The sequence below is a fragment of the Pangasianodon hypophthalmus genome, chromosome 21, assembly GCF_027358585.1.
Source record: "Pangasianodon hypophthalmus isolate fPanHyp1 chromosome 21, fPanHyp1.pri, whole genome shotgun sequence".
Lineage (NCBI taxonomy): Eukaryota > Metazoa > Chordata > Actinopteri > Siluriformes > Pangasiidae > Pangasianodon > Pangasianodon hypophthalmus.
In genome coordinates, this window is record NC_069730.1 from 11,242,198 (window position 1) to 11,268,346 (window position 26,149).

At 38.7% G+C, this 26,149-nt stretch overlaps 1 protein-coding gene across 1 annotated transcript in view; it reads right to left on the minus strand.

Moving 5' to 3' along the window:
• Window positions 1-3,316: 3,316 nt before the first annotated feature.
• kcnab1b (potassium voltage-gated channel subfamily A regulatory beta subunit 1b) overlaps window positions 3,317-26,149 on the minus strand; it is a 56,007-nt gene continuing 33,174 nt past the window's right edge. The window contains exons 9-14 of the mRNA XM_026925508.3: window positions 13,914-13,999; window positions 12,831-12,951; window positions 12,425-12,519; window positions 10,688-10,808; window positions 9,994-10,082; window positions 3,317-4,326 (exon numbers count right to left, since the gene is read on the minus strand). Of these exons, the coding sequence (XP_026781309.1) occupies window positions 4,237-4,326; window positions 9,994-10,082; window positions 10,688-10,808; window positions 12,425-12,519; window positions 12,831-12,951; window positions 13,914-13,999 (602 nt within the window). The 3' untranslated portion in view covers window positions 3,317-4,236. The remainder of the gene's footprint in view (window positions 4,327-9,993; window positions 10,083-10,687; window positions 10,809-12,424; window positions 12,520-12,830; window positions 12,952-13,913; window positions 14,000-26,149) is intronic.

Below are 26,149 nucleotides of genomic sequence, written 5' to 3' on the forward strand. Positions count from 1 at the left end.
AAACCAGATATCATGTGCTGCCACAAATACTGCAAGTAGATCATACATCAAGCAAGTAATCTTTAAATTAATTTTATTAACCAGTAAAAAACCCACAATGTCTCAGTGTTTGCTTCCTTATACAATGCTATGGTTAACTCGGTTACATTCCACTTCTGTGGAAAATTATAGAACATATTAAATTACATTACTCAAAATATTTAAAGAGACAGCATATTTTAAATGCATTAAAACCCATTACCAACAATAATAAGTGAATGAGCTTCCATATAAAATAATCAGCAAACACAACTTTTAATGAATGTCAGAGTAGTTTCTTTGGACCCCAAATGCTTCATTTTGCATTTTACTCCTCAGGCAAAAGATTAGTTCACAAAGTTAGACAGCACTAATTCTAAAACATGTTTTAAAAATCAAAGACATGTTCACACTCCGCAATAGGCTGTTGTCACTGTACTAACTGTTTGTTTCCCTAAACATTTTTCCAGCAAGCCTTACTTACTTTATTTGAAGAATGTCATTTGAGGCATGATCCTGTAATCGATTCAGAATACAGAATATGTGCATATGTCACTTAAAATATTAAACCCTTTAACCCTTTATCACCCATAGGCGATCCCCTTTAGGAGAAATGTCCCACCCCCCCAGCTGAAATGGAAGTTTTGATTGGTTTTTCAATCGAGTCAGACATGTCTGTCATTGCCTGAAGTGCTGGGTCACCGCCCCGGTAGTTTGAAAAGTGCCGGGTCAAATGCCAGCTTGCCCAGTTGCACCAGTGGCCCTGGCCTTCAGACCCTCCACACATTGTTTGTTTTTTGTTTTTCGCACCATTCTGTGTAAAACCTAGAGACTGTTGTGTGTGAAAATCCCAGGAGATCAACAGTTTCTGTAATACTCAAACCAGCCCATTGGCTTATACCAATAACACATAGGCCTAGCAGAACACAAGATATTTCTCTTATTGAACACAACAAGGTCATTGTGAAACAAACAAAGTAGAATATAAACAGAATATGAATCATTAACATCAGTACTGTGGTCTATTTAATCATAATAAAAAAATTGTCTAATTGTTATATTGTAATTGCTTAATCATGTATAATATTATACCTCCCAATGTGGATACACAGAAGATTTAGTATCCTACATAGGATACTGTATATAGTAATATACTCTTTTGGGTTTTGTGTATCTGTTAGGGATGCACTGATCCGATATCAAGGCCTAAAGCACTGAATTGATGTTGAATTTGACATACCCTGATCATGCCTCTGATATTTTGCATGGGACAGAAGCCTACAGAGTCGGTTCAGTTACCAAGAGGATGTCAATACGAGATTTGGCTTGCAAACAAAGCGCTGATAGGAGGCCCTGGGTATGTGTGTGTCCCACTCTTGTTGTGAGTGAGAGAAAAGGCTGATTTTACAGTGGATAGAAAATGAATATACATCCTTTCAAAATGTTTACATTTTGTTGTGTCAGGTTCTGTAATTGTCATGGATTTAAATGGGACTTGTTTTCCCTGATCCAAGCAACACATTATACCACACAAATGCATTGAATTTATTTCAATCTGAAAAAAACTAGAGTATTTAATTGACCGAACTGACATGTCCTCATTTCTTCACACAAGTATTCACCCCCAGAGTCAGTACTTGGTAGAGGCACCTTTGGCAGCAACTACAGCTACTAGTCTTTTTGGGTAGCTCTTCACAAGGTTGGCACACCTGAATGTGGAGATCCTCCCCAACTCCTCTTTGTAGAAATGTTCATGCTGGGAGAGGTTATTTGGTTTTCGCTGATGGGTAGCAACATCCAAGTCGTCCCATCGTTTCTTAATTTGATTTAGATCAGGGCTTTGACTAGGCCATTCCAGAACATCCATCTTGTTCCTAGCAAGGTACTCCATGGAGGCTTAGGCCTTATTCTTGGGGTCATTGTCTTGTTGGAATATGAATTTTTAACCAGATTTCAGACATTTCATCATGTAGATTTCATCAGGTTCTTTCTGAGAATCTTCCTGTACTTGGCTCCATCCATCCTTCCCACAATCCTGACAAGAGAAATGTCCCCAAAACATTACGCTTCCACCATCATGCTTCACAGTTGGGATGGTGTTGTTTTGGTGATGGGCCATGTTGGCATTCATGCCAATAATGACACTTTGGTTTCATCTGAACACAAAACCTTCTGCCAGGTTATTGCAAGATCCTTCAGGTGTCTTTGTGCAAACTTCAAAAGGGACTCCTTTTTGAGAAATGGCTTTCTTCTTTCCACCCTCCCATGCAGAAACTGTTGTGTGATGCACATGTTTTCCTCTGTTGGCTATAAGACCCTGCAGGGCTTTCAAAGTTTCCATTTGGTTCCTGGTGGCCTCTATGACCAACTGTCTTCTCTCCCTGCCATATAGTTTTGATGGACACCCAGATTTTGGCAGACTGTGCTCTGGGGTATCTTCAAAATCTTGGAAATTTTTTTTTTTATATCCCTCATATGATGTGTATCTTTCCACAACTTTGTTGCAGAATTATTTTGGGAGGTCTTTGGAGGCCATGCTGCTGCCTTTGTGTGGATCTGCACATGCAAACAGAAGGGCCAACATTAAAGTTCAAAGTAGCTTTTTATTCAAGCTATCAAGTTAATTGACTATGTGACCATGAAGGCAAATGGTTAATCCAGAGATTGTTTAAGGGATGTTATAGTAAAGGGGTGTATACTTCTCAAACTAAGATATTGTAGTTATTTATTTTTAAATAATGTTAGAAGTGTTGTATTGTTAGATGTTCACTTTGACATTGTTAAGTGTTATGTGTAGATTAACAAGAAAAATTGATTTATTCGATTTTAATTCCAGTTTGTAGGCCACCTAAATGTGAAAATAGTTAAAGAGTGCGTATTCATTTTCTATCCACTATAGATAGCATCTCACATATCTGACCACTTTAGGAGACACAGAGAAGCCACTCCATTCCTGAGGTCTGTGTTCCACTCCTGCATACCCAAATTGGACATCATCTTTGCTGGATGAAGTTACAAGACTTTGAAATATTAGCATATAACAGAATACTCAAACCTACATGTATGAATTGTGGGCTTTTACACTTGCAATTATTATTCTTTTCTTTTTTCTATCACACATATTATTTCATGTACTTATTTTTTTGTAGATCAATATAGGCAATATTGTTTTTTTAGCCAGTGATTGGGAAATAAAATGTCTATATTGGAATGTAATTAAACATACTTTTTTAACCACAACTGTAATGCCTATCTGCAACCTGCTCTTTCACTGAGCTGCAAGAAAAATGACCCAACAGTTTGTAGAGGAGCTGTTTTATTTCATTTCTAAAAGCAAACTGAACAGTAAAGTACTTTACAACCTATATCACAAATCTGTAAACACTTTGACCATTTCATTGGAACAGTCAGGTTTAAATAAATTGTATTATGCTATGTATCATACTACAATCTCTCTCCAAATCTGAAATCTGCAGGTTCAGCTTAAACACAGACAAATACACCAGCATGACCAATTCCATTTGCAAACAAAGCCATTAAATAAAACACTGTCAGAATTTAAATTGCAAATCCAGCAGCAGAATTAGCAGATTCTCTGGAATAGATACATATCCATCTATGGTAAAACAGAGCACAGCTGTGAATAGGCAGCAGGCATACACTGATATGACAAAGGAATTTTGACTTTATGGGGAAAATGTCGCACAGTTTGGAAAGCACAGTATTTGTCCATCAGTGCTGTTCTATGCTGTTCCAGCTTGCACAGTCAATCATGATCACACAGTGTAATCCTGCAGGCATCGTTATCCACTGTATCTGCATTGTTTCTTATCAAAATACATTTAATTAAATGTTAAAGCCTAACATTTTATCCTCAGGCACGATGATTCAAACAGACTTGTCCTCTAATGTCCAAAGTAATCAAAGAGACAATAGAGGATGACCAACTGTTAAATGTTTCTTATTATGCATGTTAGACAGAACGACATCTTTAGAATATGGACTATTACTGTGAGGTGTTTTTCTCACAGAGATCTTCAGTCACACTGACACACACTTAAGCATGCATGGCTCTGTTGACTGACTCAAGACACACGGGCAGAATATACTGCCATTATATTAATATAACAGCAATGGTCTACAGTAATGCCACATAGCAGGTGAGAGACATACTGACAGGTCAGGAATGACACACATCCGTTTCAGTCCCAGAATCCCTCAGTGGTGATAGTCTTTCTTACTGTGGGGTTTGTTACCCAGAATTTTGTCAATCTCTGAGGCAATGTTAGGTGTAATCTTTGGAAGCACCTGAAAAAAGAGGTCATTTTGAATAACTTTAATAATTGCAGGATAAATGAATCACATATTTTTTTATTGCTGATGAAAATAAATATTTAAAATATTTGAAATTCAACATAAAATGGTTGCGTAGACTGGACATTTTCCACATGACAAGATGCAAGCAGCATTGTTGATACACTCGCCTGCCTATCTTATGTACATCTGGAGGATAAACTGTGACCTTACATTTAAAAAAAATATTTAGTACTACCCTAGAAAATCCATAAGACTAGTATGTAAAACAGGTAGGTTTGAAGGGTACATGAGAGATTTAAAATGCAAACACTAACTGTAATAGGAAAACTAGTTAGTGTTAGTACTCAATAATGGTCTAGAGTAGTACATATGCGATTTGTGAGTGCAGAGTATAACGATAGTGAAAAATTTTAAAATAGCATGTGCAGTCTTAAATTAAAAGTGGAGGTCCCTGGTGGACTAGTGGTTAGGCCACAGCACTCTCACTGCCACCTGTGTTCAGTTCCCGGCCAGGCAACCAACCCCTGCAACAGTGCGCTCTCGGTGCTGGTCCCAAGCCCGGATAAAAATTGGGGAGGGTTGTGTCAGGAACGGCATCCAGTTTAAAAACTGTGCCAAATCAAATACACGGATCAATGATCCACTATAGCAACCCCTAACCAGAGCAGCCAAAAGAGATATAACATCTCTTAATTTAAAAGTGTTATGTTTGAATGTGACTCCCAGTAAAATCTGAAAATATTAACATACAGAATCTGTCTTTGATATTTCTAATATTAATCTGCAAAATAAGTTAAATGAAACAAAAAAACACACTCAGTTTCTCTCACTACCTCATTTGTAAATCAAGAGACACTTAGTTTGGGAGCCCCTGCTTTAGAGGGATGCCATACACAAGCCTCTTTTTTTGTTTCCTAAAGAACATTTGGATCAATGGAGTTTTAACCATGTTTGTTGGTGCAGCAGAAAACACTGCCACCATGCTACCTGTCATGTCAATGCCGGAACTGGCTTCAATCTACAACTCCCAGATGACGGAGCGGCCTACAAACATGGCCGTCGAAAGACTACGACACCCAACCATCACAGACTCTCTCATGTTCACGTTCACCTGATTGCTGATCACACACTCTTGGACTCAATTACAATCACAGCCACAGTCACAGTATATAAGGACTTTCAGTTCACACTTTCATTGTGAGGTATATGCTCAGTGTTCACATACCTGTCGATACCAAGCCTTTGTATATTGCTACATTGTCATTCTGGTTTTGATCCCTCTTCTGGTTTTCTGGTTTTGATTCTTGCATTGCCTCGTATATGTTGTTTACTGATCGCCTGACCATTGCCTGTTTACAGTTTCTGATTTTTGCCCTATGTATTCATAATATCATGATGGCTATACTAATTGAGCCTTTATCAGGTCTTGATCATTAATAGACATAAAACAACTCTGTGTTAGAATAAGCAGATGATGTGTCATGTCATCACAACTACAATACCCAACATAGCCTACAAACGTGGCCACCATGGACCACAACACCCAGCATCAACAGAGACTGTCACATTCAAGTTCGCCATCTTACTAATTACACACATTTGCACACAATTACCACCTCACAGTGTACAATTACCACCTCAAAATATATGAAATATATGCTTTGTGTTTCCTACCAGTCATTACCAAGTGTTAGAATTGTGATTGTCTACCTGGTTTACAGATCTTGTTTGGTTTTCACATTTTTGCCTCGGTCTTCTCTAGTTTATGCTGTTTGCTCTTTGCCTGACCATTGCCTGTTTATTGACTACATTCTTGTGTTATGTCTTGGATTTGTCTGCAAGTATTGACAATGAAGCTGCCGTTTACCTGGAGTGCCCTGGAGTGGTGTGAGACGTTGAAGAACAGCAATAGCAGATAGCCATGGTCAGTGCACAGCTGGCACAGTTCCACTTCACCAGGTCGGCTCTGCCTGCAGCCTCGGTGGCAACAACACTCAGACAAGTATGCCCAGACAAGTATGCCAGGATGCAAGGCTTCCTGCTCCTATGTTCTCTACTTCTCAGGCTAAGATGTAATGTCCAAGCACACCAAGATTGCTCACTTCATCAACCCTCTGACCGACAAAGCGCTCAAATGGGTGACCATGGTTTGATCCCAAAAGAGTGAGCACATGGCTTCGTAAGAGCACTTCCTCCAGCTCTTTCAGCAGGTATTTTACCACTCTCCTGAGGGCAAGGAGATTGACGAGAATCTCCTCAGCCTCAAACGGGGGAACCAAAGTGCTACTGAATTCACCTTGAACGTCTGCATGTTAGCCATGGAAAACAGCCGGAATGAACCGGCTCTCAAGGCAGCATATCCTCAAGGGCTTAATGCCGATATCCTGGATGACGAAGCCACCCTCGATTACCTTACTGACATGTCCATCCATCTCAACGTCATGCTGGGAAATTTGAGGAGGAGTCAAAGCCACGTCCATCCCAGTTCCTCACATCCACTCAACAGAACCCATGCAACTCGGTCAAGCCAAGTTAACTTCTGTGGAATGCTAACGGCATCAGAAGGAGAAATTGTACTATTTTTGTGCCAGTCCTCAGCACCAAGTAGCATGTTGCCCCTCTAAGCCACTGACCATGGCACCACAGCGGGAACACGAGCGACCAGCCTCCACATCTCACTCCCACAGGGTGAGTCACTCCAAATTTTTCCATTTTCTCACAGGAATAATATACTTCCTATTCAGATCAGACGGTGGTCCATTGGGGTGGATCCATCACCCACTGCACCGAGCCCATAACCCTTCATGTCAGCGCCTTGCATCAGGAATCTCCCTCCTTGTCACAGTTACCACCAAGTTCCTTGTGGTACTTGGGTTCCCCTGGATGCAAACCCATGAGCTGTACATTTCATGGAAAGAATAAGAGATAACATGCTTGTCAGTGCATTGTCATGAGAAGTGTCTCCAGGTTCCTTCAATCTATGTCACATCCACAATAACAGAATGCCCTGAGACTAAGTCCCAAGTGGAAATTTCCCCAGAGTACCACAAATTCAGTGGCCAGTGGGTTACCACCACACTGGCCATACAACTGTGCCATCAACCTCCTGACTGGAACCACACCCCCTCGGAACAGCATCTACGCCTTGTCAGCCAAAGAAACCAAGCCATGAAAGAAGACATCGAGGAAGCTCTGCAACAGGGATACATTCGTCCCTTGATGTTGACCAGCATCCGACCGGCTTCTTTTTTGTGGAGAAGAAAGGGGTGGTTTAAGACCCTGTATTGACTATCGAGGTCTTAACTAAGTCACAGTAAAGTATCATTAACTTCTCTCAGTCCCCTCGGTGCTCGAACAGCTATGGGAGGCAAAAATCTTCACAAAATTGAATCTGTGGAGCGCATACAACCTTATGGATCAGAGAAGGGGACGAATGGAACATGGCCTTTAGCACCACCTCTGGTCACTTTGAGTACTGTGTCATGTCGTATCTTCAGCACCCACAGTATTCCAATGCCTGATCAATGACATTCTACGTGACATGCTGGGAAAGTTTGTGATCGTTTACATTGACGACATCCACAAGGTAGCCTTCTACTCCTCAGACAAAGAAACACAAGTCATTCATGTCAGACAAGTACTCACCAAACTACTCGCCAACCAGTTCTATGTCAAAGAAGAGAAATGTGAGTTCCATATGACTAGAGTGACTTATCTTGGCTATATCATTAGAACAGAGGGGGTGGTCGCAGACCAAGATAAGATCTCAGCCATCACTAATGGGTCCACACCACAAACCATTAAGGAACTGCAATGTTTTCTGGGATTCACAAACTTCTATAGGTGGTTCATCAGAGGATTCAGCCTCCTAGCCTCCTAGCCTAGCTATCATCAGTGGAGTGCAATTATGACATCGGCAACTGGGAGCTTCTCACAGTCAAGACACTGGTTGGATGGAGCTAATCACCCCTTCGTAATCTTCACAGACCAGAGAAACCTTGACTACATTGGCTAAAAGGTTAAATTCATGCCAAGAACTCTGGGCTCTGTTTCTCGCCCGGTTCGATTGTACCATCTCATATCAACCAGGATTGAAGAACTTCAAGGCAGTCCCACTCTCATGGCTATATCAAGCTCCTTCCAAAGAGAACTCTGATGAATGCATTCTACCACGGTCATGCTTTGTGAGGGCCATAACTTGGGACATCGATCAAGAAATCGAGAGCCACACAGAAGTGAGAATGCCCACGTCCTACCCAGCAGGGAAAAAGTATGTGCCTGCTCACCTCCGCAACAAACTCATCACATGGGCCCATGCCTTCCTGCCCATGGTCACATCTGGCTATCGACTTCATCATCTATCTTCCTCCATCAGTGAACAATACAGTCATCATTCGATACAGTGGAATTAATCTTCAACCATGTGTTCAGGTACTTTGGCATCCCTGAAAATATCATGGGGAAGCACAGTTCACATTGTGTTCATGGAGAAACTTGGCATCACAGTGAACTTAACAACAGGTTATCATCCTCAAGCTAACGGCCAAGTGGAGAGACCCAACCAGGAAATCGGGTGTTTACGAAATACGAACTGTCTGTGCCAACTGTCAGAAGGACTGGGCACAGTTCCTGCCCAGGGCTGAGTATGCGCAGAACTCCTTCTGGCACTCAGCCACCAAGATAATCCTCTTCCAGTGTGTTCTAGGATTCCAACCACTGCTGTTCCCATGGAAAGCCAACCTGACCGACTCACCCACAGTGAACAATGGTTCAGGCGGCGTGAGCAGGTAAGGGAATAATCTCACCAACAGCTTGAATACACAGCCCGGGTAATCAAGGAGTTCGCGATCATCACAGAGGAGAGAATCCCTGATATGAACCTGGCGACAACGTATGGTGGTCCACCAGGGACATCCGCATCACAGAGGGGTATAGAAAACTGGCACATCGCTACATCAGCCCCTTCAAGATTCTAAAGTGAATAAATGTCACATATATACTGGCCCTACCATGTCACAGCCACCTAGCCCCATCTTTTCATGTCTCACGCCTGAAACCAGTAACACCAGGTCCCCTTGCAAGAACACCCCCCACCCCCCCACCTGCACCCCTCAACAGCAAAGGTGAACCAGCTGAAATGTCAATGCCATGTCAACGCCGGAAACAGCATTTAACTACAATACCCAGAGTACAACGTGGCCTACAAACATGGTCGCTATGGACTACAACACCCAGCCACAACAGAGACTCATCAAGTTCGCCATCTTACTGATTACACATGCCTGTGTACAATTTCTGCCTCACAGTATAGTAGACTTCCAACTCACACTCTTTTTCCAAAGTATATGCTCTGTGTTTTTCACCAGTAATTACCAAGCCTTAGTATTGTGAGTGTCTACCTGGTTTACAGATCTTGTTTGGTTTTCGCGTTTGTGCTTTAGTCTTGTCTAGTTTATGCTGTTTGCTCATGGCCTGACCACTGCCTGTTTATTGACTACATTCTTGTCTTATGTCTTGGATTCGTCTGCATGTATTGACAATAAAGCTGCTGTTTACCTGCATTTGTGTCCATATCTTCTGCCTGACATATATATGATGTATATATTAGTTGACTGAGTTTTTGTCTTGATGTTGATGAAATAAAACCAATTTTCTTGCCTGTATTGCACCTAGGTTTTCTGTGAGTTGTGCAGGGTTGGAGCTCCCCAGCAGAACTGAACTCACTCCCTCATTCCGTAAGCACCAAGCTGCAGACAAGGAGAGTAGAGAGGAGGCCATTTCAGAATAACTCATAGACTCATCTCATCACTGTGATTGTCTCTGCAGTCAAACCAAACCATTAGGTTAAAAATAAACAAATAAAATAAAGAACTAAAAGAAGCAAGTTTTTTTTAATGCTCTCTTAGACTAGGGCTTCATTTACAGTGAAGAGATCCCATTTATTTGCATTATGAGTAAGAGCATTAAGAGGAGCTATTAAGAGTAATAATCCAGATGCTGGATCAGTTTTAGCCTTTAACATCTTAATAGAATAAAATGGATGTAGAAAGCCTGATCCAAGATTAGTTCTGTTACAATGAAATATAAAATAATAGCCAGAAGGTTATTCAGTTTTAACAGTCCTTTACTAGGATGTGATGAGTCTAGAGTAACGATCTAGTTCTAAACATAAAGAAAGGAAATAACAGTGAACATGTCAGCTCCTGTGGAGTCATAAAATCTTGACCCTCAAGATAGAATGTTATAATTAGATCATCACTGTGGGTGATTTTTTTGTAGTGTAATAACATAATAACAGTTCTGTGAAATACAAGGCTTCTTGGTAAATGTGAGTTTTTGGGTTTTGTCTCACCCACAGCAAGTTGTGGTAGTGTACAGCTAAGCTTTTCTGCAATGTGACTTAGCTCCTTCAGCTTAGCCTGCTGTTTCCTTCCGTCCTCACTCACTATCTTATCCTTTAGCCACTGGTATGACTGGTTCCATACATAGAACATACAAAAAACAACACAGCAAGTTAGGCAACAGATGCCATGTAAAATAATGATATTCCATATGGAATGTTATAAACTAATATGGGGTATTATAGCAACAACAACAACAATTATTATTATTATTATTATTATTATTATTATTATTATTATGCATGATTTATCATATAGTATCAAATAATATCATATCATATATCATACAGATATCATTATTTATCACATAATAACTTATAAAATGGAATATTTGAGTATATGGTTGATGATCAGGGTCTCAATGTAAAGACACACTCTATCAAGACTAATGATGAACATGTAGGTATTCCATGGAGCAAGCTAATAAATGCAAGGCTTATTTGAAATAGCGTCACTTGACTTAGCATAACAGGTAAATCCAGGCTCAGTGAGTTCCATGAATGAAGTTTAGGTGCAACATATTTCCACTAATTCAAGCTGGAACTGGCCATTTGAGGCTCATGCACATGCACACAATGTACAAGCTGCCCTAGCAGTTGACTAAAGATACAGCAATAAGGCAGCAAATGAGAGAGCCGTGTTTTTTTTTTTTACTCCAGCTGAACAATGACTTATAACTAATTATACGATGAGTATTAAGGCATTACTGCAAAGACATGCAACACCTCAGCTATTAACAAAGCTCAAGAAGCAGCAAGGCAAAAGATATATGACAGAATAAATGCATAAATTGATTCTATAGTCAAAATGCTTAATATATACTTGATCTCCAAGTACAAATAGTGGACTATAAAAAGTCACATAAATGAGTAATTGGATAAATTTAAAGACAGATTTTTATTTAGTGTGCCTGGTTCATATCATTTTAGACATGTTTAGGTGTTATGCTGTCTATGATTTTTACTCTGAGGAAAGGTAAAGAAAAAAGTTCATTGAATTTACTTGATCCAAATGTGTACATTGGTTCCACGTGAATGAACTGAGTTGTAGCCAACATGATTTAATTATGCATTTTCAAAGCCCAAAACCAACCACCACACACCCACCTTACCTTAGAACCTTAGAGCTGTGAAGCAGAAACACTGCTGACTACACTACAGGGCCATGTACATTTGAGTCAACTTAATTTGATGCTAATTGGATCATGTTAATACTAAGTCTATTGATTCTCTCTACATAATTCAAGTACTAGATTGGATATTTGTTTAAAATATTTTTTCTTTAAGCAAATAAAATCATATTTTGATGCGAAAAGAAATATATTTATGTACACTATACATTATATTTTCTCTTAAATCTGACCAACCACATATTCCATTTCTTCAGTGTGCACTACAGCGGAACAATGGTTCCTGAGTATTGTTTCCACCCGAAGGGACTACGAAAGCACAAGGCTTGGCCTATAGAATTCATTCAGCTAAACTAAGCTTCACAACTAAACTGACATGGAGCAGGTTTGTCCAAAAGCACATGTTGTAATAGTAACACAGTGACGCTTACGATTAGCTTCATTTGTGGGACCAAAACTGATGGAAAATAGCTGGGGTTGAAATAAACCTGGCTTATCGAGTTAGCTCACTTCATGGAATACCCTCCAGCAGTTATATCAATCTACCATGTAGGCCCACCTTCATTGCTGCCCTGGAGGATTCTGGGACACCATTCTCATACTTTCCTGTGATCATTCCACAGGCCAGAGGAGACCAGGACACCACACCCACACCTGCAATGCATCATGATAAGCTCAAATAAAGCAAGATTTTTATTTCTATCAGTGACTGGGTGTTTTGTAGCTGATGTGTAAATTCTTCACATATTTATATCCTCAAATGAAACATTTTTATGGAAACTTTAGTACAGATTCTAATGTAGGCTGTCTGGCTCTCTACTGTCTGCTAAAATATACAAGTTCTTCCAGTTGCATCACCTCACTTCCCGGTTTGCAAAGACTCTGACAAGGGTTTAGGGCTATCCTCGTCACACATAACTCTCTATAAAATTATATGTTTAAAAGTTTGCTTAATGTAGCCATACCTATTTTATGATACAGCTCAGGCAGCTGCACTTCCACTTTGTCTCTTTGGAAGAAATGATACTCAGCCTGCTCACATACGGGAGGGATTAGGTTAAACTGCCTCGCCACAGAGTACGCCTCCTACAGAGAAGGAGGAACAGAAAGACAAGTGAAGAGAGAAAAAGAATGGAAATGGTGTATGAACATATTTATTTGTGAGAATGCTAGATACAAAGGTCTGCCTCATACACAGTTGAGTGCAAAAGACAAATAAAGATATTTAGTGTGGAGTTTCATAGTTTCTTTATTATCACAACTTAAAAAATGGTCAAATAGTGTATGTTAAGATGTTAATAGTGATCAAAATGATATCCATTTAAAAGTGATGTCATTTTGGGGGGGCAGTACCTTTGCACTCAAAAGTATGTTCATATCTCGCCAAAACATGTAGATAACCTAACTGGTTTAATTGCTGGTTTATTTAAAACATTATAAAAGGGACATTGCAGTATTCACCAGAAAGCATTATCAATGAATTGTGCTAGTTACATCATGCTATTTAAAAATGGGTCATCCTGAGAACTCTGCATTACACATCATCTTGAAGAAGTAATATTACATAATAAAAATGAATTACAAAGTAATAACACAATGAAATAAAATTAAAAAGGAGACGTAATACAATACAAAGAATCGTATAAAGTATTAATACAAAGAATATGCACAGTGCTCACATTACTTTAAGGTAAGCTAACTTGTATTAGTTATGGTACAGCAACACATCACAAGAGGTGGGGTTTTCACCTGCTTTAATGGAGATTTTGAAATGGAGCATAAGGAAACCTAAAAAAAACCTAGGAAGATGTAAGGAAGAGTGATGGATACTGATATACTGATCTAGCAAATATGTGTTCCAGTGAACCCATGAATTTGTTTGTCCCTCTTGTGATTATGTAATCTTGTTTTCCTCATTCACTAGATACAGTAGTTATTGGGAACATGCTCTGATTCACACTCCCTTATGGTGACTAATCAGAAATCCTCTTTTAATGTGGTTAAAATTCACGTTCACACATAAATAGATTATTTTAAGGTCAACTGACCATAATCTCCATGGCGGTCCAGCGTGATGTCCCCCAGTACATGGCCATTCCCTGGTTTATAGCATGAGTCATTGCCCTCACAATCTCTGGGAAAAACGGAAGCAACAAAATATCAAGCATTACACTCATCTTCCTCATTCTCTGCAAGAAGCTCTAAAATTGATTCAGAAATGTCATCAATCACACAATCTGCAGTTGCTTTTACAGTCTCTGCCAACACAAACCCAGCATTTAATGGCTTTAAAATTCATATTACTGAGAAACTCACAGTTCAGCTTATGGGCCCTTTGTAACTAATTGACATAGAACTATTTTTTTTTTTAGCAAGAGTTTCACTGGGTTGGGAATATTCCAATCTCTAGTCAGTGTTTCTGATAAATTAAGTACCATTGAAATATGAGGAAGGATTTGCATAATATGGCTCATGGTCTCTGAACCTGCTCCCTTTTTCAGAAAGGTCAAAGCTGTAGGCGCAACTTAATAAGTGCACTTCATCAGAAAGTCAGCAAGTGCCCCCTAAAAAGTGCACTTTAATTCACTTAGGCTAATTCTGGATCTGGATCTGGATCTTGTTAAACATGATTTAACTGCACACAGTGTAGAAATGCAGAGTCCTGTAGTATTGTATAGTTAAGGTGATAATGTGAGTGATTATGTCCTTTAACAAAGTTTAAATTGTCAAATGCATCAGGGTTTTCAATCAGAATTAACATAGTTAATAAAAAAGTGCCAATGATGATATATTCAAGTTAATATCAAGCAAAAGTGTTATGTGGCAAAAGCTTGGTTCTGTATCCTGTATTTAGCAAACTGTCCACAGCCAATACCTGTTCTTCAATTTTTTATTATGAACTCTAGATGGCATTGGCTTCCTGATTCTAAGCTACGCTGTGCAGTCAGAAGTCCTGGGACAGTAAATACATTAAAATTACAGATTTCAATGATGAAGTTCCTAACACTGTACAATTCTAAAAAAAATGTACTAATTTAAATTGTTACCCAGGAAGCATGCCAAAGAGTCCACGTATAAAAAATTCTTGTGTAAGCATGGGAGAAGGCAAAAGTGAAAGGACAAATCCACCCTGAATGCCACAGTGAGGTTCAACTACCTGCTGATAGTGGTGCCAGTGGGATTTAGCTCTCACTTCATCTCCACCTAAAGAGACTGATGCAGCAGTGCTTTAGTCCTTTAGTCTGTCCAGCTCTCTCACCTCCTCATCTGTACACTCTGCTCAAATAGATAAGGTTACAAAACTTCAACTTTCATGCTAACACCTCCGTCAACACCATTGCACTTGTCATCTCAGAGATTTCTAACTAGCTGAACCGAGTCTCTGCCACAACTCAATGCAACTGCATCATTTAGCTGCATTGCATTCTGGACCTCCAAGTCCAGTGTTTACTGTCTCCACTATGTCTTCATTGGATTTCCCATTAATATAACATTTAACTTCATAAAAAAGCTCTTGCTCGTTTGTTTTTACTACTGTAATTGTCCACTATTGTAATTGCACTTGCAATGAATCACTGTGCCATCAGCACAGCAGTCAACCTCTAACTTCTCATGGGACTAATGAAGATACATTACCAACCAACAAATTAGCACCAGAATTGCCAAATACATCAGAAATATTTTAATATATACATATTTAAGCTGTTTCAGGGTGGAGGTTTCCCTTAATAGCTTGACAGAACAAGCAGGCAAACAAACGAGGCATTTTTACTGTAGTAAATGCAAATAGATTACAGAGAGCCAAAACAGTAGCGGCTTTGATTCCACTGTTTAAAAATAATGCAAATGTGGTTCTTTGTGTTGACTCAATCACAATTTATTTATGCCTGTGTAGTTTTGGAGGGCCTCCAGTTTCTTCTTATTTTTGGGGAATTAAGCACTGGGATGCTATTTTGTTACAAAAACAGCAATTGTGGCTATATTTAGGCAATAAAATTAAGTTTTCACACACAGAGATATGTCTCAGAACTAGGTATGAAAGAGGTCACATGTTAGATTCTAGGAGTATAAGAATATTTTCTGTATAATAATATCCAGAGATCATTCATTCATAGAAGCTTTGTTAAAGGATCTGATCACCTCAAAATATCAGTCATTCTTATGTAAAAGTGCAACCTGTTTCCTTATATAGTGCAGTTTGGGGAGTTTGCCATACTTTCAATGTTTGGAAGTATAGTGGAGAATATCTAGTGCACTTAATAAATACCACAATGCAATCTAATTATTCATCGCCCAGATGATTAATTCATGGTACCAGTAATGCAATTTGATGTTGGTAGGGAGTAGGGAGGGACACTAACCTACTCCAGGGCATTCTGAGATTTCACAAGCGCACTGGACATTCCACACAGACATTCATTCCTTCATCTTCAGCAACCACTTTATCTTGGGCAGGGTCACAACGGATCTGGAGCCTATTCTGGGAACCCTGGTTGTGAGGCAGGAATTGCATGGGATGCCAGTCCATTGCAAGACACCATGCACACACATTCACACAAAGGGACAATTTAGACTAGCCAAATCACCTCCCAGTATGTTTTTGGGAGGCAGGAGGAAACCGTAGAACCTGCAGGAAACTCATGCAGACACAGAAAGGGCATGTGAACCTCCACATAAACAATAACCTGAGCTAAGGATTGAACCAGGCACCCTGGAGCTGTGAGGCAACAACACTACCATCTTCACCACTATGTCACCCTTCTACACAGACATCATTTATAAAATGCCAAAAACTCTGTAGTTAGTGCATTATATAATAAAAAGGGTCTATCTGTATCCGACCTCTGGATTTTATTCTACTGCAGAATTCTATAGGCATTTCTACACTGTGTCAATGACTTTGTATACTATATATGGTCTCTGCTGTTGGCTCCTCCAAACCTAGTTGCAAATGGTCATGTCATTACAGCGGGAGCCATTAAACTGCAACAAATCATTTGGGTCCACCATAAATCTTTCAGACATTAAGCATCTGTATTCACTACTTTACAATATAAATAAATGCAACACCATTAGGCTAGTAATTGCAAGCTAATGGTATGCTATCTGTCACAGTTACCTAGAAAGCAAGGAGGGCATTCTGTCCTTAACAGAACAGCTAACGGTTGAAACAGAAGATCCTAAAATAATGTTACAGATGGATATGTGATACTCATTTTACAGGATATTTCTGCTATTTGGGTATAGCAAAAAATAGAATTAACGAATCTTAATCTGTAATTTCTCCTAAACAAGATCTTAATTAGAATGGTTTTGCCGAAAATAAGAATACACAATTAAGAAGTTGCTCTAATGCAACCTACGAACCAGATTTTCTTTTGTTTAACTTTTTATTAATTTCATAGATCAGCCCAAAGTAAGGATTACTAGCAATGTGAGTGTCATCAGGTTTGCACACTTACTGCCTCTCTAAAGCAGTCTAGCACACTATATGACAGAACTCCCATATGAATAGAAATCCATCTCAGCCCCATGCCTGTGTTATTTTATTTTGCTGCATTGGTCACGCTTAAGGCATTTTGCTTTGCCTATTACTCAACCATGTGCTTTGTTGACTTTGTGATCCATCTTTCCACTGCAGTCCACAAGGGAACAACTTTCCGTGCATGGTTTTTAATTTCTCTCTGCACTACAGCAAGACAGCACTTAAGAAAAGGATTTAATTATCAATTTAATCATCAACAAGCGTGTGCACTTGTGTGAGAGAAGGTGAGGGAAAATGAGCGAGGAGAAAATAGCAGGCTTTGTTTAAGAGGCATGCTGAAGCTGGAGCAGCGCATAATGGAAATGAGAGTCTTCTCCCACTCATTCATTAGCAAAAGGGGTGTGTGTGTGTGTGTGTGGGAGAGAACAGTAGGAGGAAGTAACGAGAGGACGTCAGCTGAGCACAATACATCAGCACACAGAGAGATGGAGAGAGAGATGGAATGAGAGCAGAAGTGGGAGAAAGGAAGAATGGGAATATGCTGGAGGAGTTTTGCATATCCAGCTGTAGGGTGTTTAGGTATTATTGCGTGTATTTTTATCAAACCCTGCAAAAACATCCCACTGTGTTCTGCATGCACGTTCAGCCGTGCTTCTCTGCTGCAGAGTATTTGCATTTTATCGAGTTTACTTTTTTATCGAGGAACTGCACACGCAGCGTGCAAAGGCTTATGATGCAGCAAGTATCACTACTACTATTCAAATAGAATAAAAACACACATGATCATAAACCTGTAGAGTCACCAGCATGCTATAATCTGAATTGGCTCTGCAGCAACAGGCACTGCAGCTTTCTTTCTAACATCACTCCAGGCAGAAGCAGGAACAATGGGTAAAAATGCCTGCATTTTCTAAACAGTCTGAGACATGTTGAGAAATATAATGTGACTCTGTAGTTCACTGCAATATTGGATTGTAAATAAAAGGAAAGTGACAAGGCAATCTGAGTGTAGTAAGAGATTTCCAATCCACCCTCACACATGAATCACAGCGCTGCTGGATTGTGTGTGTGTGTGTGTGTGTGTGTAAGGGGCTACCCGCAATAAAACACATCCAGTATAGACTGCGTCGTTTGTGTATAAATAATGTCATTACAGGCAGCAATTTACAAGAGGGACGACAGCATGGACTTTCTTTGAGTGCCGAACGCAAACCAAGACTTGTTCCTATAGACAATACTTTACTGTATGCTTTTTTTTTTAACAGATTCATAAGCAGTGCATAAATATTTTATAAAACAATGCTTGATAAATTATAGAAGGATTATGACAAACCCAGTGTGATGGCATTAAAGGTTATATATGACTTTACATGAAAGAGAGGAAAGACAACAACACTCAATTATCATTATGGATCGACTGATCGAGAAGGTACTGTAAGTTTTATACCCTTATATTGCAAAATTTTAGTTTGTTTTTAACATCACATTCACGTCGCTTTAAGTTATAAAAGGTTCTAAAACACATAAAAGTGTTATAAATGCAAATTGGACTGCCATGTTTGTCTGAGGGCATTAAAATAATTCATTTTGATAGCATACAGACTTCATAAATAAGTTTAAATTTATTGGAATGGTGCTTCATAATAGATTTGTATGCAAATGAAGGACTCAATTAAAGTGAATTCAATTCCTTGTTACTCTAAGAAGTAGATAGAGTAAATACAGCTCCCAAAAGGTAAGATGAAATCCTCCAGTATTGCTTTATATAATATTTATGCAATGCTTATGAATGTTATCTTTGCCCAGTGTAGGGATCCTTCAAAAAAGTGGTAACAAGACTTCATAGATTTATGCTTATGATCTAATCTATAATCTAATTCTCAGTTCTTTGGCTTGATGTTCCTTATATATAATAGATGACCTGTCTTGTGGGTGTCAGTTTAGCACCTGAAATAGATTACTTCATAACCAAAGCCAAAGAGCAAGAGGCTAATGTTTGTGTTTCAGAGCTGCAATGCAGAGACTGCAGTCCCCGTGTGAGTGTGTATGAGTGTGTGCATGAAATGACCTGTCATTCTGTAATAATGTGTGTAGGAGGCGAGGGGGAGATAAAGTATTGCTGAAAGGGTTGTGTGTGCATGTGCATGTGTGTACGTGTGCGTGGGTGCTATTGGTCTGAAGAAAGGAAACTAAAGTGACTTCCTAATCATTACTTCATGACAAGATCCTTCCTTAGTACAGTCTTAAGGCTTCTTTACCATGCTGACTCTCCAGCACTTGAAGCAGCTATGTTTAGTGTGGATTTATTACTGTAAATATAATTTGTGAATTATTTGTGTCTCTAGTGCATGAAAATAGCACTGATGTGGGTCAAACCTCAGCATTGGAATAATTTATTCCACATCTGAATCATTTTAAACTTTGAAGTTCCCAAAAAGGCTCTGATGCAAATCAGTGTAAATATCTTCAGTACACTCTCTGTATTGTGCTTTTTGTTCTTAATCTCATTCTCTTTCTCCCACCCAAATGTTCTCTCTGTATGTCTCTCCTTCAGCCTCTTTCTGCCTATTTGATTCAATAATTCAGTTTCAATTTTACTGCCATTTTATTAGTAGGACAAATAAAGCTACATTGTCTGGACAAAGTGTTATAATGCTATGTGAATAAAGTTTGTAAAACTTTGGCAAATGTCATTACATTTTGAATATTCTGTTATGAAATGCATCAGTTTCATTTCATTACACAGGATTTACACTTTGCAACACTTTAGACTTTCAGAAAACTGCAGAATCAATGCTTCTGTCAATGAAATAGAGCGACCTTTTTATTTCCGAGTGCAGTTACAGAATGTGTGCTCAGTTTGGGGGATTAATCTTTAATATTATTTAATAATGTGTGTGTTGCAACTGCTGAATAAATTGGACTGAAGTGTGATTTTATTAGGCTTTTTGCCTTCAGAATGTGGCAGTATTATTGATGGAAAATATATAAACTTATTATGAGTAAATGCTTGAGTGTGCATGATCACCTTCTCCTGCCTTTTCTCTACAATTGAGTCATTGGTAATAAAAGTCCATGACGCTCATGACAGTTTGATGGGAGAAAAGGAAAGCAAAAAAACCTGAGGCTAAGTAGATAAATGAGCTTCTTCCAACTTTACTAAAACTTATTGTAGGCATTTATTCATGAATGCGCAGGAGGATGATACAGGAAATGTAAGAACGTTTTTACATAACGTGTATGAACGTGTATGAACACTCGTTCGTGAGTATGGTTTTACATCATTTTTATGAACATTACTTAAAAAGATGCTTAAACATTTTTAGTTGTAGAAATGTTTCATAGTTTATTTTTTTTGTCTAACTGGGAATGTATGTGAGGAACATGGTGATGCAAATCATTATTACGCCAGAAGTTTTTAGAACATTGTAGGAATGTAATAGTAATATAACAGTCTAATTCTCTTAGAACCTGTCAAATACATAATGAGTGTTCTAATAAATGTCCTAATGATAAATATTCTCTGGGCTGTTAGTTGATTTGGAAATAAACCAAGATGATGCCAGATCTTTTTCCTCCTTTAATGTGATAGAGCAACCAGCAATATTCTAGTGAATAGAAACTTTTTAGGGAACAAAAAGAAAATGATAAAACTTACAATAACCTGATTGAATAAGTGTGCATGCCCTTTTATAATGGGGGCATGTGACTGTGCTCAGAATTACCCAATCACATTCAAACTCATGTTCTAATTATCATACATCGATGAAGTGATCCTGATTAACCCCAAATAAAGAGCAGCTGTTTCTGTAGGATTTTTTTGACATCTTCGTGGTTTCATCTGACTGCTGAAGCCATGGTCCACAAAGAGCTTACAAAGCATGTACAGGATCTCATTGTCGAAAGGTATCAATCAGGAGAGGGGTCCAAAAGAATTTCCAAAACATTAGATGTACCATGGAACATTACCATTATCACTAAACGGATGAATGGACAAGAAGAAAACTTATCAGGGAGGCTGCCAAGAGACCTATGACAACATTAAAAGAGCTGCAGAAATACTCTGGCACGTACTGGTCACTTCCTGCATGTGACTACAATCTCACAAAACAAAACAAAACAAAACAAAACAAGACAAAAAACTTCCAAGCCTGCCTAAATCACCCCAAACCATGTGGCACAATGTGTTATGGTCTGATGAAAACAAGGTAGAACTTTTGGGGCATAATTCTAAAAGATATGTTTGACACAAAAACAAGACAGCTTATCACCCAAAGAACACCATATCCATGGTGAAGTATGGTGGTGGCAGCATCAAGATAGAGGGAATCATGTATAACTCCAAATAGCTATCTATTCTGGCACAAAACCGCAAGCCTGTGTAAGACAGCTGAAGATGAAGAAAAATTTCCCCTTCCAGCACAATAACATCCCAAAGCACAAATCCAAGTCAACAAAGGAATGGCTTCAGAATAAAAAGGTCAATATTTAGGAAAGGCCCAGTCAGAGCCCAGATCTAAATCCTTTTGAAAACCAGTGGAATGACTTGAAGAGGTTGTGCACAGGAGATCCCCTCTCAATTTAATAGATCTGGAGCATTATTGCAAGGAAGAGAGGAATAAAATTGCCAAATCAAGATGTGCTGAGTCAGTCGATTCTTACCCATAATGGCTGACTGCTGTATTACAAGCAAAAGGTGCTTTAACAAAGTATTAGTTAAGGGGTGTGCACACTTATGCAGCCATGTTATTGTAAGTTTCTTTCTTTCCCTAAAACTGTTCTATTTGTTTTTTACTTGAATATTGCTGGTTGCTATATCACATTAAAGATGGAAAAAGATCTGATATGATTTATGTGGGTTTCATTGTTTACATCACAAACATTTTAATAGGGGTATGTAGACTTTTATATCCACTGGATATTATTAATATTTTCACTATTATTACTGTTCTTTTACTAATTTATTACTATTATTATTTTGTTTTATTGTGGTAAATAGTCATACCAATAAATAAAAAAACCTGAATTTGGATGGTAGAGTGATGTAAGTGTTGAGATAAGTTCCTTGATCCGAGCATATTCTGTACATTTTGCTCAAATAAATGCTCTAATGCTCATTAAGTTTATAATAAGTTGTGGTGTGCAGAGATGGCACTAAAACCAAACCAACTCAAAGAAACTGAGTATCTTTAGGAATGTTCTAACACTCTAATGCATTCACAATGCAGCAGTGTGAAGTATTTTTTGCCCCGTTGTAGGAGTGAGATTGGGGTGAAGAATTTTTCAAATGAAAAGTGAATATTACCAGAAGACAGCCAATCAGATTGCTTTATGTTGTCTAGCCATGAGTCATAGCCATGTTCATGGTCAAGCTGCACCAGAGTCAGTGCAGTTCAGAACGGAGTACAGAGTATTACAGTGGGGCTCCTAAGTGGCACAATAGAAAAGCGTTCGTCCTATCATTGAGAGGATATTGAGAATTCGAATCCTGATCATAAGAGATCATAGCCATCTGTGGCTGGGAGCCAAGGGAACAAAATTGGCCAGTGGGAGGGACTGCATAGGGAGTTGGGAAGAAGGCAGATAGCACTTTCCTTCAGGTGTGTTACATTGCCCTGTGAAGCAGCAGGAGCAGGAGTTCGAAAAAAACTGGTTGACTAGCTTCATGTGTCTAGCCAGAAAATGGGGGAAAAACATCATTACAGCTGCACAATGATTGAAAGTTACTTTTTTAGTCCTGTATATTCTCGAAAAAAAATGGTAAACCATACCCGTTAAAGAATTGTTTTTTCAAATGGTAAACACATTAACCTAAAAGACTATTGCGGTGTTCTGTTAATAACAAGTGGTTAGATGAACAACAAATGTATAATGTTAATAAACCTATTTTTTAACACTCAAACCATGACCTGTGCTCCCTGATTCTGCACCTCTGTTAGTACATTCTTCTGTAGACAATACCCATTCGACTGTTGACAACTCCAAAATGCAGAATCAGCTGCACACCTCGGCTGAGCCATAAATACAGCAACGGCTCCTAGCGCTGATTATAAACACACAATATCTTCTCAAGCTCTTCACAATAGACCACTTGTGAAGTTAACACTTCTTCTCTAACACTTACCTGCATGTATTCTCCTTATAGCTGTAGTTTATGACAGTGCTCAATATACTGTCCGTAAATACTAAAACACTAGATTTAGTGTTAGTTATCATAATATTAGGAAATATTAGCCTTTTGTGTAATATTTTGTCTTTACTCAAAGCTCTATTCAAATTGTGAGTGTATGTAATCCCCTTTAGTTTTATCAGATCAGGTCAACCACCACACCATGGTTGATTCTTGTGCTGGTTGAGGATGTGACCGCTCTGTGACTCTGCTGCCTCTCCTCACTAATCTGAGACAGGCTCGTGGGAAAGTGAGAGGATACACTAACACTGACAGCCTGAACATTTGTGCCGAGCCTTTCTCTCCAAAGGAGAGATGGATGTAACTATTTTTATCCTGTTACTGAATATGTTGTGTCAAATGCAGCTCAATTTTATGAGCATATCATTTCTGTAAATGTGTGGTGGTCTGGGAAAACCCTTCACATGGTGAAAGTTTTGTATTATATATTTCTAAAAAAAAATACATGAATTCCTGAACTGAAATATGTTACTGTTTTGCACATATCTCAATCACAAGTAAATTTATAGCATTTTAAAATCTGAAAGTGAAAAGAGAAAAAAAAAAACTACATTTAAAGATTGCATTCTGACTGTGGCGCAGGAACATCACAGACATTCTGACAGTATTCGATTATAGACTAATTACGCATATGTCTGGAATACAGCGTATCCAACAATTTGAAGCCTGACATTTACTGTGTGAGGAGATCACTGTTAGCTACCAAGGTCGTAGACATCTTTAGGCAGACACACTGTACCCATACCCTATGTGATCTTTGCAGGCAGACAGCCAAGGGTAGTAAAAAGTCAGAAAAACCAATTCCACATCATTTTGGTGTGATACATTTATGATTTCTTAAAGAAGAGATGTCAAAGTATGCTACAGGCAGAAAAATTCAGCCACAGTGACATCCTATGGGGTTTCCCAGGCTGCCACAAAAATAAATTGTGGAGAAAAACATTATTAATCATGCTGTGTGCACAATTTAAATTACAACAGCTAAATTACCTAAACCAAAAACTAGATCCAAATAGCTCCCTACATTGTAACACTCCACTGAATACTGGCTAGTATACGGCCAGTATACTGCCAGTACTGGCTTTCACAGCTTATGTAATGTGCTATAGAAAGCCAGATGGAATTCAGGCTTTGGTTCAGTTTCCATCTATTTAAACAGCAGTGCTAGCATTTGGGTTGAATAGCTGTGGGTTTGACCTCATAAACCATTTGAGAATGAAACACAGACAGATCACAAGTTCAAGTACACGTGTTTGACTTTCCCGTGTGAACTGTACAGACACTAATCACCACCTGTCTCAGAATTCACTCAGCCATGATTACTAGTAAAAATGTTATGCGTGTTATTTCAAGACATGTATGTTCGAATTAAACAAGCTGACATATCTTTTAATGTTAACATTAACATTAAAATATATGTCACTCTCACAACCGACCCTCCTGCCTTCACATGCACGATTGGGACCTGCCCCTTAAGTTCATTATTTAAATCTGGAGAAAGAGGACATGCAGAAATCGAAGGTTAACAGACCATTTCAAATGAACAATGATAAGCACAGGAAGTGACGTCGCTGGTCCTAGAACATATCCAGTTAACAGCAAACATATTTAAAATACATTAGTGAAAAACCACTCTCTGTATATCTATTTTCATGTGGCTGGTAGCTTGATTTAATGACAGGATGTCCAAATTAAAATTAGGACATCTGTTCATTTGTTGGATGTTCCCTCAGGCCAGGAACAAACTTCTTCACAGAAATTACAGTATATTGATTTTCAAAAGATAAAGCACTATGAAAAGATTGGATCACTGAAGAGAGGCAGTGGATACCCACTAACTTCAGGGTCTGTGGCACATGTTTTATCTCAACTAATATGAAATATTATACCCTTATAAACGACATTGTTGCACAGTATGAGTCATCAACAAACTGTATCAAAGTCTAACATACATTTAAAACCAGAGGTCAATACCGGCTGCATGTTGTATCCTAAACAGTGAACACTTAGCTGTGTGATGCATTCATTAACATAAAAAAAGAAAGCTAACCATCTAGCTAACTCACTCAGCCATACATGTACAGCTTCCCATAAAAACTTCCTTTTTTTTCTTAGCAAAGAGCCGTACCAAATACAAATACTGTGCTCCAACTACATCATATACAATACAGGCACCATCCACATCATAACAGCAAATATTTCCCATGCTTCTGCTAAGAATGTAATTGTAAGCATCCAAACTACAGAAAGTTTTCACTGTCTCTGTGGTGTACACACTCTCCATATCAACAAGGTAATGATACACATCGGATAGTCACTTCAGGTATAATGTTTTTTTCACATTCCTTTTCAAAGGATTGAGTATTTACAGCTGACCATTTATTGTTAAATTTTGAATATATCTTATTTGTATGCTTTTCAGTTGCCTCAAGAAGTACAAGCTTGTCATTTCGTTTTGACAGCTTTTTATTTAAAAATGGCACCACTGGAATTGCCTTAGGAATGCACATGCACAGTAACTTTGTTTTCCTCACTGAAATGGTCTATATTCCAACATGCACAGAACGCACAAGATATATATAGACATTGAGAGGCAAGTAAGTACATTT